General features: G+C 37.9%; 1 protein-coding gene across 1 annotated transcript in view; it reads right to left on the bottom strand.

Annotated features, from left to right (window-relative positions):
• The window catches only part of LOC129376904 (voltage-dependent T-type calcium channel subunit alpha-1I-like), a 169,346-nt gene that overhangs the window by 83,022 nt on the left and 68,197 nt on the right, over nt 1-18,127 (bottom strand). Inside the window, exons 4-5 of the mRNA XM_055056561.1 lie at nt 17,637-17,770; nt 2,616-2,713 (exon numbers count right to left, since the gene is read on the bottom strand). Of these exons, the coding sequence (XP_054912536.1) occupies nt 2,616-2,713; nt 17,637-17,770 (232 nt within the window). The remainder of the gene's footprint in view (nt 1-2,615; nt 2,714-17,636; nt 17,771-18,127) is intronic.

The raw sequence follows: 18,127 nt of genomic DNA, 5'->3' as shown, positions 1-18,127 counted from the left end.
CGTTGAATCCTGTTCAATGACAATAAATGCTATTCTATTCTATTCTATTCTATTCTATAAAATTCATAAATGATGTCGTGTATTGACAGCATGAGTGCAGTTCGCTTAGAGTGACATGCATCACTGCTGTCAATTGATCTCTCGGCAGAGCTGAACAGAATACTCTGGGGCATCATCAATTACGTTAACCGACCCGGCCGGTCTCGTTCGATCATTTCCCGACACTGGGCTGACCCAATCACATCTCTCAGCTCTCCCTCCACACCGTCACACACTTTTCGAACACTTCGTGTAACAACACTGACTCATACACACACTCAAATCATGCCAGAAACTCACATTAGCAGTAAAAAAAGTGGATCAATACACTATTAGACAGCCCATTAGAATGTTATACCTAAGTGGTGTCAATATCATTAAAAAAAAGAAAAGAAAAACAATAGTATTGCTATGGTAAAGTAAGGATGTAAGAATGACATAAAACAAAACAAGCACATGGAATTTTGGTAAAATAAATTTTAAATTAAAGAGAGAAATTTTAAATTAATTTAGAACGTAATGATAAAAGGATCAATTGACGTTTCACATGATTCGTGACAAAAAAAATATGAATAAAACCTCATTTTCTTTTCACCAGCTATATTGGCTTCCCTCACTTTTATAGACGCAGGAAGACAAAGACCTTCGTTTGCGCTGCAGATGTATGAGCAGTGGGTGGTGCGCAGCAAGCAATTACAAAGGAAGCAAAACATTAACTTCAAGCACCAGCCTCCAACTTAGAGAGTACTCATAGCCACTTAGAGTGATTGCCTGCTAAGCACAATTTAGTCATATCAACACGGAAAAAAAAAGAAGAAGGAAAAAATGTACGGAGCAAAAACGCTCAGACAGTTCTCATCAAAAGGACATCGACTTCAGCAAAACACTCGTGGAATTGATGTGACTGGCTTCAAAGGCACGTTTTAATCATTTCATTGATGCTTTTGACTGTTGGAAGCGTTTTTCCTTTTTTTTCCCCTGTGGATTGACAGTTTTCTTCGGAGGCCGTTCATTTTCAAGATTTCGATTAGTCCTCAAAATCTTGAAGCATGAACTTCCTGGTTGGTTTAGTTGTAGAGAGTAGCTCAAAAAGGCTTGCAACAGCTACACATCCAAAGTAACTTAACAGAAAGGCCTTTGGGATATATTTTGCAGAATGTTCTCCTGCAATGGAGCTTGTTGTATAAATTTACATGTAAGTACTGTATAATAATCAGTGACAGCCAGAGAAGGCGAGTGAGGAAGAGACTCACCTGTCGTAATGGAAAAATATAATGATAAAATCATTTATATTGCCATTTTCATTATTGCTGTTGTGCTCTAAAGTATTTATTTTTGATTTAGCTTAATCAATTCTGATTATCCTTTCTTCAAAATCACTGAATTTTCACATTTTCCCATTCAAATGCTTGGAAGCGAAGCTGGTGAGGCAGCAGGAAGATGAGCCTCACCTTTGATTGATCAACCTCTGGCTAACTGCACTGGCTGCCATTCAATGAGAGCATGTTATATCTGTACATCACCAATAAAATGGTTAAAAAAACCTTATATCAACTGATTTTCCATCATTTAGCTTATGTATATAATGTACGGTGTTTTTTGTCACCAACTGAGGGTGTAACATGTTTTGTGTGCTGAGGAGCGATCAGAAACGACAGAGAACCGATTCGAGCTGAGGCAGGCAGGGGGCGCTCATGATCCCAGAAATTCTGACTCCACAACCGCAGAGGAAGACACAGTATCAGCGAGCTAGCCATTCAGTAAAGTTAAGTGCAGCGATATATTTACAGTTTTCTCCTCTTACCACAGCGATCACTTATTAATAATCGCAAAAACCATAACCTTTGCCCTCCAGCATTGTCCGCATGGGCGAAATTTAATTATGTAAACAATACCATGCAGGGGGTCAATATTTCTATATCTGATTATGATTAAGTCAGTGCTTCACCAGCTTTGCGTCTCACCACACGTCACTGATAATAATATGACAAATTGAATGTTCACGTTGCAGTTTTAAAAATTCTTATTATTTCCACCTAACCTGCTTCCAAACCTGTCAATCCTGGAATAAAACCATTTCTAATAAATGACGGAGAAGAAGAACCATGAAAATGTTCACATGGGATGTATTTTGCAGAATATTTACTTATTTTCTTAAGTAAATATTATTATATGCAGACTAGACTATATATTATGCCTTTATACACAGCCAGTCGACTCCATACGACTAAAACCAGAAATAAAAAGAGATATTTTCTAATAAACTTTCTAAATTAAAGTTAGAAAGTGATAAAGTCACATAAATAAAGTAGTAGATAAGAAAAAAAATGACTTTATTCCTCAGTTATCAAAGCAGGAACAAAAAGAGGGGGGGTTGTATCGACAAGCTGTTATTACAAAATGTCCTGCAGCAGACACAACCTTTCAGTAACCCATTAAGTTATGTACGGAACAACTAAACTGCCAAAGAACAGAGTGACAATATGTTAAGATAAACAGCAGATATAAATAAAAAAGATTTTTTTAAAACTCAGAACATGAAAGAAAATTAAGTCTGAAGAGATTTGGCCACTCACTCGGCACCCTGTTGATGGCCTTGAGAGGCCGCAGCACCCTCACCGTCCTGATAGCTGTGAAGTTGATGTTCTGCAAATCCAGGGAATATTCAACCATCCTGGAAAACACAAAAAGCAGAGGATAATAATTAACATCGCGTTATGATTTAGTGGTAATTTCATCTTTAGTTGCACCCTCAGATGATTCATTATCCATTTCATCCATCCAGATTTGTTCCCATTAGAAAGCAGAGACAGAAACACACACACATCCCCACTCAGACTGGGTCCTGCTGTGCTGAGAGTAATATGAATAATGTGCTTGAATAAATGGACTTTTTTAATTCAACTTACTCAAATAAACTCTGAGGGATAGCTCTGCAAACAAGCTGATTTTTATCACTTTTATTTTATTTTATTTTTTGTTAATTGTTCGCTGACCATGAGGCTTCGCATTTGGATCCAGGTGAAAAAAAGAAGAAAAAAATAAAAAGAATGTCTAACTGCACTTGAATAAGTGCAGTGGATCCTCCTGGGCTCTTGCAAAGTGGCTCTGCTGCCTTTTAGCACACGGAGCGATGCATCAAAGTGAGTCCTGTCTGTCCGGAGGCATCTGCGAGCGACACAGAGAGAGAGCGAGAGGCCTCGAGATTGAATGTGGAACCATCTGACATGAAAGCAGAGAGTAACTAAAGGCGGCGAAAACGGGAGGCGGAGGAGGAGAAACCCCGGCGACAGGTAAAACCCAAGACCAGCATGCCATAATGGAAAACGAGAGGGGAAGGCAAAGAGAACGCGTTTTGCTATTTGACCCATTTTTGACAATTCATTACACTGGCAATATACTTCGCCCGCGGTATGGAAGACAGCTGGAGAGAGTGGGAAATACGAGGCGAGGCTGCCGTGAAATCAGAGGAGAAAACAAATACTACAGGAGATGGAGAAGAAGCACAAGACGGGGAGGGAGGAGGGAAGAGATCAGAAACAGGGCTGAAAAAGCGCCGAGCGTTGATTAAGTGCAATATAATGAAGGCAATAAAGTCAGATTGAGAGGGAGAGCCGGAGAGAGCCTGAGGCTTTTATGAAGTGTTGGAGATAATTACAACTTTAGGAACAGACAGAGAGAAGAGAACAATAGACATATATATATATATATATATATATATATATATATATATATATATATATATATATATATATATATATATATATATATATATCATTTATATATCATTATATACCCAATGGACGGTTCTATATATATATATATATATATATATATATATATATATATATATATCTGAACAGAAATAAAACAGCTGCATGAAGATTTAAATAAAAAAAAATGAATTAAAAAAAAGCGCTGGGGAAGTGAGAGGGCAGACTATTGTCAAGAGGTGCAAAAGAAAAGTATGAGAAATGGAGGAAAGTTTCAGGTATTTGACACAAATGTTCTACTTTTGCTAAAATATTCCAACTCTTTGTATTAAGCAGATTTCCATGAGAGAATGTGAAATTTTTTATTTATTTTTTTTGCAGGGGATTAAAAAGCCCTGGAGAATTATTCACTTTCAAACACTTGACCTATGACCTGGAGGAATCATCTTTTAGGAATTGTCAGGAAATTAACAATGACTTGGAAAGAAACTTAGTTGATTTTAGAGGCAGTTCAAGAAAAGAATAATATATATATATATATATTACAAACGTAATTCCTACGTCTGTTAAATTAAATGGCAGAGTGGAAAAGGAAAAGGCTTCCTAAAGTAAAATAGAATGAAAACCTGTCATGTTTTGTGGCGTTTGTATTTGTTAGAAGGAGCATATCATGTTTACAATTAGCAGAAAGGTGATGAATAGCAGCTGATTATTGAATGGATTATTTTCAACCTTTTTTAGGCTTTAATGAACATTGTAACTGATGAGCTGGCATGTAAAAAAAATAAACACAACTTCCTTTTTTGTGGACTTTTGATTGTAAACAGTCATTTAATGCTGAAAAAAATCCAAATAACAAGAATAAACGATAAAAACCAAAGAAGGAGCTCATGTTTTTCCAACCCAGGAAGGATGAAAATCACACATCAGGTTCACATGAGTTGAAATCCTTTACTCAGCATGTGAAAAGAGATTTGCCCTGTTTAGAAGTGAAACATTTAGTTTTCTGTGCTTTCAACAACACGGAAAGATAGAAGAAGCTGCTTCTTCTTTTTTAGGAAACCTGAATGGTTTTTATACTAACCATACCCTTAATTTTTTTTTTCTTATTTATCTATGTCAACTTTTGGAAAGGTGTGCATGGTAAATGAAAACAGGCTAATTAGCTTGGCTAAAGACGTCTGGTGCTTAAATTGGTATTTATTCGCCACGTCTCCCTTAAACACATTTCTGACTGATTTCACCTCTCTGCAGTTGGCCAAAATACTTTGGCTTAAACAGCACTGTACTAAAATTGCTTCACTTCCTGCCCCGAGTTTGTTTGCGCTAGCATGACGTTGCATTAGCATTTGTTTTGTTTTGGTTTTTTGTTGGGGTTTTTTAAAGCCAACACCACTGAACCACTGCACACATTTCTTCTGTTACAAAGTGAGTTTCTTGTAAATCGTTTCTGTTTCTTTTATACTCACCATCACTGCTTGTCTAGTTAGTTCCCACAACCGGGGCAGGTGTGTGGGAGCGGCCGGTCCAGCATTTCCCGTATGACGTCACTGATTGCATCACTGGGCCCACCCAATGGACGGTTCTCTTTTTTGCATTGTATTGCATTGCTTATTCTCTTCAAAGTAACCTTTTGAGTCAACTGTTTTAAGCTGGCAAACCATTTAATTGTCTGGATGAGTTTGTAAATTAGATTTACAAACGTATTCCTTTTTATTTTTTTGTTTGTTTGTTTGTTTGAAAGACTGGGAGAACGAGAAATTTAGAAAAAATAAGGAAACATTTAATAAATATACAAGGAGATTGAGAAAGTTGTGAGTATTCGACTTTTGATAAGATTTTACAAAAACACAAATCTCATTAACAAAATGAGACCATCAATAAAGCATCTACAATAAAACAGACATTTTGGGGGCACACTCCGTACCAATAGGTGGCGGTAATGCATACATAATGTTTTGTTGTTTTCTTTGGGGGTTTTCGTTGCCAGCCCCAAAACAAATCAAGAAAAATAATTCTGTAGTAAACCAGTCAAATTAAAAAAGTCTGATGTCAGAAAAGAAACATGAGACAGAATAAATTCCACCAATTAGAACATTGCTCATGCTCATTTCTTAATTTCTTATATTTCCTTTCTTGACACTGAATGCACTACTTCACGTTGCTTTGAGAGACCTCAATCAGACCTTCAAAACAAAAGAGCCACTAAGAGGGCAAAAATAAATTATGCAAGACTCTTGGCATTCTTTGTTCACAGAGTTCAGACCATTAAGGAGGTTTACTGATGCCTAAATGCTAAGATCAAACCTGTCCTTGAGCTCTTTTATTTCCGTAGCATTTGGAGCTTTAAATTATTCACGGTGCCGAGCGGTGCCAGGAGTCCCGATATCGTTTTGTAAATGTTTAGATTTTGTTCAGATGTTTTCAAATTTGGTAGAATCTGCTGCAAACAAAGTTGTCCTCTAAGGAAATAAAATAAATGATTAAATGATTTCAATGATTCAAGGTTGTTCTGATCAGTCTTAGGAAATATGATTCGCCATTGTGTCACACTTTTTTTTAATAGTTTTGTTCACAAAATTAAGTCCCAAGAGAAAAAAGAACTCGCCAGCTGGGCTTCTATTACGAATTCACCCAAAACTTTTGTCAGTCCTCTACTCATGTTGAAAAAACACAATTTCACAATTGCAGTGTTTTCATTAATAGGAAACGCAAATAAAATTACATGAATAAGTTTGCTCATGCGATAAGTCATTAAAAACCATCGTCCAACTACTTCCTGTCATCTTCCTCATGGTTTCCGCCAGTAGTAACATCTGGCTGTTGCTTGTGGGGCTCGTGCAATGCCAAACGAGTGTTTCCATTGCAGTTTTGTGAAGTAAACCAATTTAGATCAGAAAAAAAGAACACCTCATCCTAGTTCCAAAACTTTATCAAAAAAGTAGTTTTTTAATTTTTTTTAATTTTCATATTTTCATTAAGCAAATTTATTTTTAAATGTCCATTTGCTCAATGGAAACACAGCTGCTGTCACAGGCAATAGAGAACGAGTCATTTGCCTTTCAGTCCAACCAGCCGACCTGGACATTTTTGGTGTAGGGAGGTTCTGGGTCTTGCTGACCCAGGCTTCAATAGGGAGGCCTGTGAGCAGCTGTGCAGGTCCATCTGCTGGCCCGTGAAGTATGAAGTATCACTGCTGCTGGCAGGATTATGTCTCAACCCCGATCATGACAGGAGGAAGCCAGCCGCTCTTCCTACTGCTTCTTCCTCAGACAAAAATGTGCTAATAGTACACACAGACAGAAGGCAAGGTCAGAGTTCACGGCATTTTCCTTTAATGACACAAAGTTGGTCTGTTGGTTGTGTTTTATTCACATACGCAGGCTCCTCGGCCGAACCTTTCCGGCTGCCTATTACCGTACTTGGCCATAGTCAGGCGCCTTTCCTTAATTAGCGTTACACTAAGCTATAATGAAAAACCCTAAACTATTGTAACCCTGATATACACTGACTACTTACCAAACTTTTGTGTTCAAAGTCAAGGAATAAAAAACAACAACAAAAACTGTAATAGAAATTGTTACACAGAATAGAAATATTATCTTTGGCAGTCATTGAACGAGAGGCGCCCTTGTACAGGTTGCTAGTCCATCACAGGGCAACACACACGCACACGCCTACACACACGCACACACACACACACACGCACGCACACGCCTACACACACACACCAACACACACACACACCCGCACACACACACACACACAGGATAAAAAACCTCATTCATGCACAAACTCCGCTGAGAGCAATTTACAGAAACCAATTAACCCAACGGTCATCTTTTTCAGACTGCATGTGGACGTCTAAGTATGGTTCTGGATGGAGAAAATAGAATAAAAGGAGGCTAAAGAAGTTCAGTGCTGCTCTAATCTGGGTTGTAACACCAAGGTTTGGGTTTTATTTAAGAATAAGACCTTTGAAAGCAGTTGCTAATGCTAATTAGCAGCCAAAAAGAGCTGTTCTCCAATGGCCTAAACATGTATTACCTCAGCTATCTAATTAAGGCTCGGCGCCTGACTACAGCCAAGTATGGTAATAGGCAGTCAGAAAGCCTGTGTGTCGATGGGTTTGGTCAGAAAAATATTACAGCTAAATAAATATTGTAAGAACCAGTCGAACACCGGCCTAATGGAGAGGAATATGCTATTGTGGCAATTACCACAGAGCTCTAAACGTCTCGTTTTATGCTTGCAGTCCAGACTAAACTCCTCCTGGAGAAGACAGCATCAATTATTAAAATTAGATTAATGAGCGTGCTACATTTTTGTCTCCCAGAAGTGGTTATAAAGTCAGAGAGAGAAGCTACAGGGGTGAGGCGGAGCTCACGGACGCGCGGCCATCAACCCGGGTCTCGTATTTTATCCACCAACTTTTCACCTCACAAGATCTCTCATTAGTCTCCTGCTCTCCAACTCCAACTCTCCTGTTCGTATGCTCTGATTCTTCACTCCTCCTGTGTTTTTCTTTTTTTGCATTATTTCCAACCTAGCAGTACAACACAACTCATAGACCAGAGGGAGTGAACAGGAGGGCTCAGAAAGCTGTAGAGTAGATGAGAAAAAGAAATGTGATTAAATCATAATCTGTTTTTCAATCATTATGATTAGGTCTGTCAACAATAGCAAATTTTGCTGTACGATAAATTGTTCCAGACTTTATCGCAATAAACGATAATGTTGACAAACAATAAACTAAAGAGCAAAAAGGAGAAAAAAAAGACAACAAAAAAGTATAAGACTATAAATTACTTCCCCATGTTTATGAATAGTCTGTAATTTCTAAACTAGTAGGGGTTTCTCTAGATTCTTGTTCTGATAAAATTAGTTTCTATAGGCTTTGCGCCAATATTAAAAGTTTAATGCTAAATGTTGATCATTGAACGTCATAAGTAGTTTCTTTACTTTGATCTCTGATCTGGGTTGAGTGACGAATCCTCTGGACCTTTTTGTTCATGTTTGAATCCCGTTTCCAGCAAAGTGTGGAAACAAAATTTGATAAAATTTGATAGGATTAATATAAAAATATTAAGTATTCTCTTATCAAAAGACAGGATAGTGGTGGATTTTTTTTTTTTACTGGAATGACATCAACATCAGATTAATAAAGTCAGAACATGTTACCTTATATCAAATCAATTTTCCACCACAGACTAAAATCAGAAAGCATGAGGAATGTTATAATGTTAAGTGAATGTAATAATTATTGAATAGTGAGAAAAATAAATGGTAACATGCAATGTTTCTTTACATATTTTGTAGCATATTCTCATATATTACATATTCTCTGGGGGCTGCAGCGTGGAAAGGTTTAGCAATTCCTGTAATAAACCACTAACATATCAAGCAGCTTGGTTACGGAGGATGCAATCCTGTCTTCTCTCTTCTTACTTCATCATTTTTATTTCTTTCCTTCGTCTTCATGGTGCTTTCAGAGTAAAATACAAATGTTGAGCAGCCAGAAAAATCTTTGCTACAAATGACACGGTCTCCTGGCTATCGACGTCAATAAGTCATTTTACTATAAAAAGGAAAATAAATAAGCTGCTTAAATAACTGTGGTAAATTCACCAGGTTTACTCTGGTTGTCTACGCGGCTCACTCAACATGCATCTGTCATCAAAGAAACAAGCGACAGTCGGTGCATTTAAGTCGACGTAAGAGAAAAATTAACTCGGGGAGACAGCGCGTAATCCCCAGCGTTTTCACAAAAATACATTTTAATAAGAGCTGATTATTTATGTAAGACACGGTTCTTAAGACCTCACATCTGCTTTTTCAGCAAGCACGAGGCAACAGTTTGTCTCTTTACTGAAAAGACACTAAAGCCTTTTTTCCCCTCCGTAACTCCTGAGAGGAGATTGACTTAAGAAGCATAAAACGTGTCAAGTGGGAAAAAAAACAAGAAATCCTAAAGAAATCCTGAATATATTTCCATAAATACTTGTTCAAAATTTCATACTAATGATGTTCTTCTTTCTAACTTAGAAAACATTTACTTTATGTCTATATAGACATAAACATTCCCACTAATGTAGGTGAAATCAAGACATAATCAATGTAATTTTTTTCTCTAGACATAAGTATGTAAAGTTAATTACAATGATTGTTCTCTTTTTGAAATCAAATACTACCACCAGGAAGAGAACTAAAACATGCAGGATGCTGGCCCACCACCACCCACTTTGGGCCCCACTGATCTCGACTAAAAATCCACCTGTTTGGAGTTGCTTTGGAAACATAATCAATAAAACATTAATCAACAAGCTGATGTGTAATGATGGTAACGTTTCAATCGTTGACTGTATTTCATGAGTTTGTAATTTTGTGTTTTTATGATGTAAAGCAGATGCCTTGTTGCTGAAATGTACTGAACAAACAGAAATTGATTTGATTTGATCTTCAGATACTGAATATGTGTTGCATTGGCACCTTGTTTATCTGAGACACTTTATTTTGTGTTTCTGCCCAAATTTCTTCCAATACAACAGCTATTACTAAAAAGGAAATGCATCATTTCAATCTACTGTCCATTAGTTTGAGCCATGTAATGGGGCTAAGCAAAAAGCTCTTCTCACCAACAGACCAACAGAGAATGCTGTACATCTTGCATTCTGCATTTATACTAGTAAGTATTTTATAATACTTTACGGTAGGGATGCACAATGTTATCGGCATAGCGTTGATATCGGCCGATATTAGCTGTAAAGTTTAAAATCGGACATCGGCCGTTCCGTCAAAATAACTCTGATAGAAAATGTATTATTTTTTTCTAACAAACCAGAGACAATAATGCCGTTTGCACAACGTCAAATTTGCAAGTTTCAGTCTTAAAGAGAGCAAATGCTATAAACAAATTTAAACATAATGCTAGTTGAAAGTGTTACACTTTCATCTTCCTATTTAGTATTTGCATTTGGCAGCAGGCTAAACTATCAAACATAATGCAGTATTTTAATTACACAGTAGGGAAAGCCATATAGTTTCAGTAATTAGGTCTAGGCAAAAAATATCAGTATTGGAATCTGTTAATAGCCAAATGAGTTTTAGAGTATCGGCATATTGAAAATCCAATATTGTGCGTCCCTACTTTATAGTTTTTATAGTCTTCATTGAAAGGGGCATGGCTGGGGTATGGAATACCGCTCTGTGATGAATATTAATCTGTTGGTATATACATGTAAATTGTCTTTTCACATTTTGGACTTGTCAGAGCAACAACATACAACAGCTAACAGTGGAGTTGTCACTGCAGCTGTTTACTCATGAATAAGCAATGCGTACGGTGCCGTACGAAAGGCCTGGTGTGTGTTCGGGGAAGGTCACTTTATTATTATTTAAATGTGTGGCTACCGTCTTTGTTATTGTGTCGCGATGCACTCTTAATCTGGCCTTTCACAAGATGACACCAGAGTTCCATCAGTGTGAGTAATGGCTCAGAAAACCGACTGCAGTAAACACACACGCAGAAACACAGCTGCCATTTGATGGGGTTCACTTGCTGCAGTTTAATCTAAACAGCAACCTTGCAAGAAGTCCCACTTTCATAAAAGCTGTGATGTTCAGTCGGTGCAGATCTCCATCACGGATGCCCTTCCGTCTGCTGTTCTTAGTAGTGAAAGGTTTGACAGTTCACAATGTGAGTGAAGCTGTTAAAACGTGTAATCCTCCCAGCATCTGTTTGATTCATGGATATGACATTTACGCAGCGCAAACGTTCTACAGGAACAAGCTGGTGTTCACAAACAAGTAGGGCAGTGTGGATGTGTGAACAGACAGGAAGTTAAACGTCCTGACAAACGAATGGCCCCACTGCTAGATTCTGTTAGTATTAACTCGGTAACTTAGATGGATTTTTTTATTATACACTTTAAAAAAAACTATTTTGACTGATCTCAAACATTCAGTTTAGTTCTTTATTATTGTTATTATTGTTTCTGTTTATTCTGTCCTGTTTTTTGGGGCCCTGGTGGACTTTATTTGAAAGTGCTCAGACAGAAAAGTAGGTGAAGAGAAAGACTAAAGACAAAGGTCATCAGGTCGGGAATTGATATCGGTATTGCAATACTGATGCTTTATTTACTTAAATCATCTGCAGGAATGGTTGCAAAACCAACTGCAAAGCTTCTTTGTTGTGAACATTTATTATTGTCAATTAACTACTATAACAAGACAGTTTTTCCATGTTATAATCGAAATAACCTGCCAATCGAAGTAGTACTTTTTCATCAATATTAAGGAACTACTTAATATTATAGCAAGATTCTATATATCACTGAAATGTTTCTTGTAAGTTAGTTTTGTCTTATGACAAGTGCATTAAGATTTTGTGTTTTTGCCGTTTTTGTTGTATCTCTCGAACCTCCTTGTATGTTGTCTTAATATCTTTTGGTAAAAGCCATTTTGAATCATAAAACAAACACAGTACCATTCTTGGTTTCAGAAAAACAACAATAAATCAGTGTTAAGCTCATCTTGAGCTTATCTGTACACCTATGTAAAGTTCAATTCCCCTTTAATTAACCTCATCAAGAGCTCGTAGCCACAGTAACAGCAAAGTTTACACCTCGTGTTTGAATTAGAACCCAGTCCAGGTGATCAAAAACATAAACTGTGATGTTACAAATACACCAGCAGACGGTTATGTCTGCTTAGCTGACAGCCCACTGTTTCAACACCTACACGTTTATTTGCATATAAGACGGCAAACTGAGGTCCAGTTCCCTCAGAGAACTTTTTTTAAATTATTATTTAGTTTTTTTAATACCAAGTGAAAATGTAATTGCTTTGTGAGGGTAAATTTTAGCTGAATTAGCTCGGAGTCATGGCAGATATGAACTGGGAGAATGAGTCGGCTGATGTTGCGTGTGGGCATGCATAATGTGGACCACGAGTATCTCAGTTTGGCAGATTTACATGGAAACAGCTGCATCTTTAATACGATCCATATTAGATGGATAATTTTTGGCTCTGATTCATGTTAGGGTTGCAAAAAAAAGGGAGAAATTCACAAAATCATAAACTCTGGCATTATACTTTGACACTTTTTTTAGGGAAACGGGGACTAAATTACACAAATCCTCCACTCGCAGTGTGATCAAAAGGAATGTTTTCTCTGCTGTGCTGCTTCTGCTGAGTGCTGCAGACAGATAGAGCAGGTCAGATGGGTCTGAAGGAGCTCTGCAGCCTCAGGAGCTTCTTCTGCACACGCCGATAGCCTAACCCAACCACATCCCACCAGACAGGCTGACAAAAGAATACACACACCTCTAAATATAAAGAATACACGCATTCCTGCAGCTACATATAAACACAGGAAGTGTGTCAGGGACACAGAATTGCTTGCCTCTGAGTTGCTTATTAATCTCTTTAAAGGCGAGTCGGAGTCACTTTGGGGAAAACAATGCTGACAGCAAGCAGAGGTGGAAGGCATGCTAGTTATGGCTAACTGAAGCAGACTGCACAATCCTGTGCTCTTTTTTTTAAACGTCCAGAGTGGTTTTTGTGACAAGAAAATGTTTTTTCTTGCAGCCTGCCACAGGCAAACTTTGGTGCAGAGGTTTGATCGTTAACAGATTAGCTGGGCGTCTCTAACAGGACGCAGCCTTATCACTTCATCTCCATCTGGCCATGCTTGCACTGGGCTATTTTTGGTTCATTTTCAGCCAGTTTTCCAGCACTGCGACAGTTTTTTGCGATTGGGCCGAGTCTCATTCTAGTACTGTGTCAAGCATGGCGTAGCACACAGGGGTGTAACAAGAAGCGATTAGCACCGGGGTGTTCAAAGTGCGGTTCGGGGGCAATTTGTGCCCCTCTGAAGGATTCTGGGTGGCGAAATCTGGCATGTTGGTTGATGCAGATGAATAATCGGATTAATCAGATTAACTGTGATTAATCAATTATAGAAGAAATTGTCAACTAAGTTAGTGATCGACTGGACAATATGAACTCAAAAAAAGACCCTTTGCTTAAAATATAAACATATTCAGAGCAGTGTCTAAACCAAAACTGTTCAGAAATACACATACAATTTGGATTTACAGTAAACACATCTTTAGTGATCTTTAGATAATTTCACCTGGTTCACATTCACTATGTCGGGTTGTTGCATTTTAGGCTATAAAATGTTTATATTTCCCTGTTTAACAAAAGAACTGAATCATTCGTTCACTTGCATAAAAGTACATGGAAACACTAAAGTGGTTGAATGAAAAATTTGCTGAATGTCGCAAAATTCGACTAACTGAGAATAATCGTTTACTAATTAGTTGCAGCCCTATTGCACAACAACAACCAAGTATGTCTGTGTTCACCCTTTGGAAACACATCAGTCATGATGTATCTTGAATACTGTAGTCGTTGGAAAGATGCTGTACGAAAGGAAGCGTTTGGTTTCAGGTTGGCCAGCTGTCTCCTCCAGTCTCAGCCAAGTTCTAAAAACCCTCAGATTTCATTTTTAACCACGCGTGGCTTCAATTTGAGCAATCCAAGCTAAACTCCCGCTGCTCGTCGACTCCTTCCTGCAGATTGTGTACGGTTCAGTTTGCGTTTGCAACACGTGTTTCCCCGGCGGGGCGCAGCGATTTCCCACGTCGCTACACACTCTGCATGCGGCCGGTGTGATATTAGAGCGTAATCGGGGAATGGCAGTGGGATCCCTCTGCAGTGCATACGCTAAGCATCGGGATTTGGCCCAAAGATGAGGGAAAAGGTCTCCACTTTACTTAAGAGATGATGACCGAGGGAAAGAGAGAGAGAGAGAAGGAGCAAGGGGATGAGGACAGATATTAGAGCTGAAAATGTTTGGAATCAGAGGGAAAAAAGGGATTAGATCAAACATTATGCAAAAGCCTCTCGGGCCTTAAGGCTGAAACTTTGTGCCTCTGAGAGATAAAAGCCAGAAAGTTTAGAGAAAACCGTATTAATGACAGTGGAAAAAAAACGAACCTCGATTTTGAGAGAAAAAGAAGAGATGGGGGAATAAAAAGATTCAGAGGAAACAGGAGAACTAGGAATAATGCAATAAAAACATCCCAGATGACTTGTTACAGCCACAAACTTCAATGTATTTTCTTTACATTTTATGTTAAAAAGACATTTTCTATAGAGTTTTTGTTAAAAAAAAAATAAAATAAATCATCTTCCGCTGCAGAGACGGCTGAGAGTTTGAGTTTTTGTCTCTACAAACACAGAAGTTTGCCCTTTCACCTTTACAAACAAACTCTCGAGTTCAGATTAAAAAAGTGTTAGAGATTAAATTGATCTTAAAACCAGTTTAGTTTTAAGATCAATAAAACTTGATCTTGTCAGTGTGTTCATCTACCTCTGTTTGCAATCTTTAAATCAAGCCTTCATAAAAAATAAATAGAAAAGCTTTTATTGCGGAGCCTTAAAGACTAGATGTTAGTCTTTAAGACTGAGAATGTGGGATCTGTTTGGCGTAAAGTGTCATGATTTCTTCAGACTTCAGAGAATCTTTTGGCTCTTTGTCAAAAATAAATTTTTTTTGCTTCTCCCTGGACTCATGCCACTCCCTCATGTTTTGACATTTTTCAACAAGATGTTTCTGCTTCTGAGTGTGAGTTTGTCGCCTGATAAGACATGAGGGGTATTTACTTGTAAAAATAGATCCTGGTAAAGAGCAAAGTCATGTTTCTGCAGAAACATAAATTATGAAAGATCAAACTTTAGCTTTTAGGAATAAATTTTAGCATTCCACAGGACTGAGATTAGAAGTTGAGCTGCCTTTTTGTCTTTCTTTGAAATTATTCTATGAATATATTAACGGAAATAAACCCGAGAAGGACAAAGGCTGTCTGCTAAGACTGTCTGCGATGTCCACCGATGGAACAAAAGCTTGACACCAAATCACAGAGTTTTTTGACAGAACATGTGACCTGAGCAGGAGTCAAGAAGTTTAATGACCTGTAACTGGACAGCCTCAGGGTTTCCACACCCTGATGTTCTCCCTCCTCACAAGACAGGATAGAAATGATCCCATGATTAAATGGACTGGACTGGACGAATGCCTTTGGCACAAGCTCAAAGGTAACTTCCAACATGTTTGATCATAATTTATTGGGATTTATAAAGATAGGTCATTCAATATCTCCAGTTACTCTGTATAACTTCAACTCACTACAATGTTTTGTGTGCAATATGTAGGAAAGTGAGGTGTTAGAAATCTACAGTCCCAGCATTCTTTGGTAAGTTGGTACGACCAGTTTCTTTACGTTTACTTTGAATCCAGCAAAGAATGGTGGGAACCATTTTTTACTGGGGATGCAGCACCCATATAAAAATTAGGGCCATTATTGGTACTCAAACGGTACTCAGCTTCGGCTGAGTACCGTTCTGTAATATTACAGAGTACTGTAATATTACAGAGTACTGTAATATTACAGGAAAGTATAGCACTTTCCTGTAATATTACAGGAAAGCTATTGAACAATTGAATTTAATTAATTGAATCAAACTTCTTCCACCCGCTACTTCCTGTTGTCTTCTTTATGGTTTTGGCCAGAAGTAACATCTGACTGTTGGTCTCATGACTTGTGTGATGCAAAAGGAGTGTGTAAAAATGGAAAAAAAAAAAAAACAAAGAAAAAAACAGTTCATCGTTGCGCAAAAAACCTTTCACTGAAAACCTTTAGTTTTTCAGAACTGGAATATTTCTATTAAGCAAATTCATTTTCATAATTCTAATTTGCGCAACCTTATTACTAATGGAAACACAGCTAGTGACCTTTTTGCCTAAGACAGAAGCTCTAAGGCGTTCTGCATGTTAGAATTCAATTATCCGATTTAGGGTCATGAAAGTCCTTCATGATCCTTGATGTCAGTTTCTTTTTTCTTTTTTTTTTTACAAACATTTGCTAAATTTCAGAATCCTCTTATTATTAATAATATAAAACTAAAGTAAAAAAAAAAGCCTGATGTGCTAAAAGTAAATTACTGTGCATGACAGATGCTCTGAGCATTATTTACAGGCAGCAAGAAAGAAGAAGAAACTAGAAAATATGGCTCTGATCCACACAAGCTCAAATAAAATGAACAAAACTGAAGCTCTCAAAGGTTCACTCATCTGTGAAAAAATATTCGCTCCCTCAGAGGTTTCTTCTGCTTTTCCAGTAACTGTGTTTCAGATCTTTGAACAAATATTATCAAACAAAAACGTCCCGATATATAGAAAACATTTGCCTGTGAAATGCTTAAAAACTCCTCATAAAAACATCAGTAAGAGACTTGTCCGGGGTTCCTTTCATTAGCAGCAGCAGGAATCCGATGCAGGATTTATGACACGCTCGTTCCAGCTGATTCATTGAATTATTTCACGATGATTAGCCGCATCATCTCCGCGTTATTAGAGGCGCTGTCCCAGGTGAGAGCCGGCGACTATCAACATATTAATATTTAACGCTGCCATATATATTTAACAATGGGATGATCAGCCATGCATGAGAGCGCAAAGGAGCGTGTCAGGAAGACAAAGCAGTTTGAGACAAAAAAAGCGAGTCAAGGGCCAAGTCTTTAAATAGAGCCACGATAAGTCATGGTTCCGTTTGAACTTTGGAACGATTTAAACGTGCTGCACTGGCAAGCTGTGGTTACAATTCTGAACGTTTGCAGTACGGTGTGATGTTCAATGTTTAAGATGCACAACTTTAAATTGTTCAGCTATATTTTGGTCTATATGTTCTACATTCTGCATCTTATTTACATTTGGTGCATATGTTTCTGTGCCACTTTGTGAATTTTCACTACACCCGTCAGGGGGTGCCACCCCGCCAAGAGGAGGATCAAACAACGGGAACAGAAAGTTCTGACCCTGCCATGACGATGAAGAAATCCAGTCGGTTCCACGTGTCTCCAAGGTAGCAGCGGCGTCCGAAGATTCCCAGAGCGACCATCTTTATGACCATCTCCATGGCAAAGAAGATGTAGATGAACGCATCAAACGCCTGAAAAAAAAAACACAAATAAAGTTAATGGGTTCAAACTATAACAGAAGGGAAAGTGTTTTTTTTTTTTTTTTTACTATTTTGCATAAAAGGCAAATTAAGACTTTGTTTTTACCTTAAAGCTGCAGTACGCAACTTTTATAAAAAATATTTTCCGACATTTTTGAAACTGTCACTACTGTATGTCCACAGTGTGGCATGAGACAGAAAATCAGCGTGTTTCCAATGCTGTCTAGAAACAGCCAATCAGAGCCAGGGGCGGGTCTTAGGGCTGTCAATCAGGCTCCATTTGGCCCGTTTTCATCTCCCCCCTGCTCTCTGCATGTAGCAGAAGCCGTTGTAAATGCTCAAGCTAGT

This window comes from Poeciliopsis prolifica, unplaced genomic scaffold, assembly GCF_027474105.1.
Source record: "Poeciliopsis prolifica strain line A6 unplaced genomic scaffold, Auburn_PproV2 SCAFFOLD045, whole genome shotgun sequence".
Classification (NCBI taxonomy): Eukaryota; Metazoa; Chordata; class Actinopteri; order Cyprinodontiformes; family Poeciliidae; genus Poeciliopsis; species Poeciliopsis prolifica.
The sequence above is the reverse complement of the archived record's forward strand: the minus strand, read 5'-3'. Positions and strand labels throughout refer to the sequence as shown.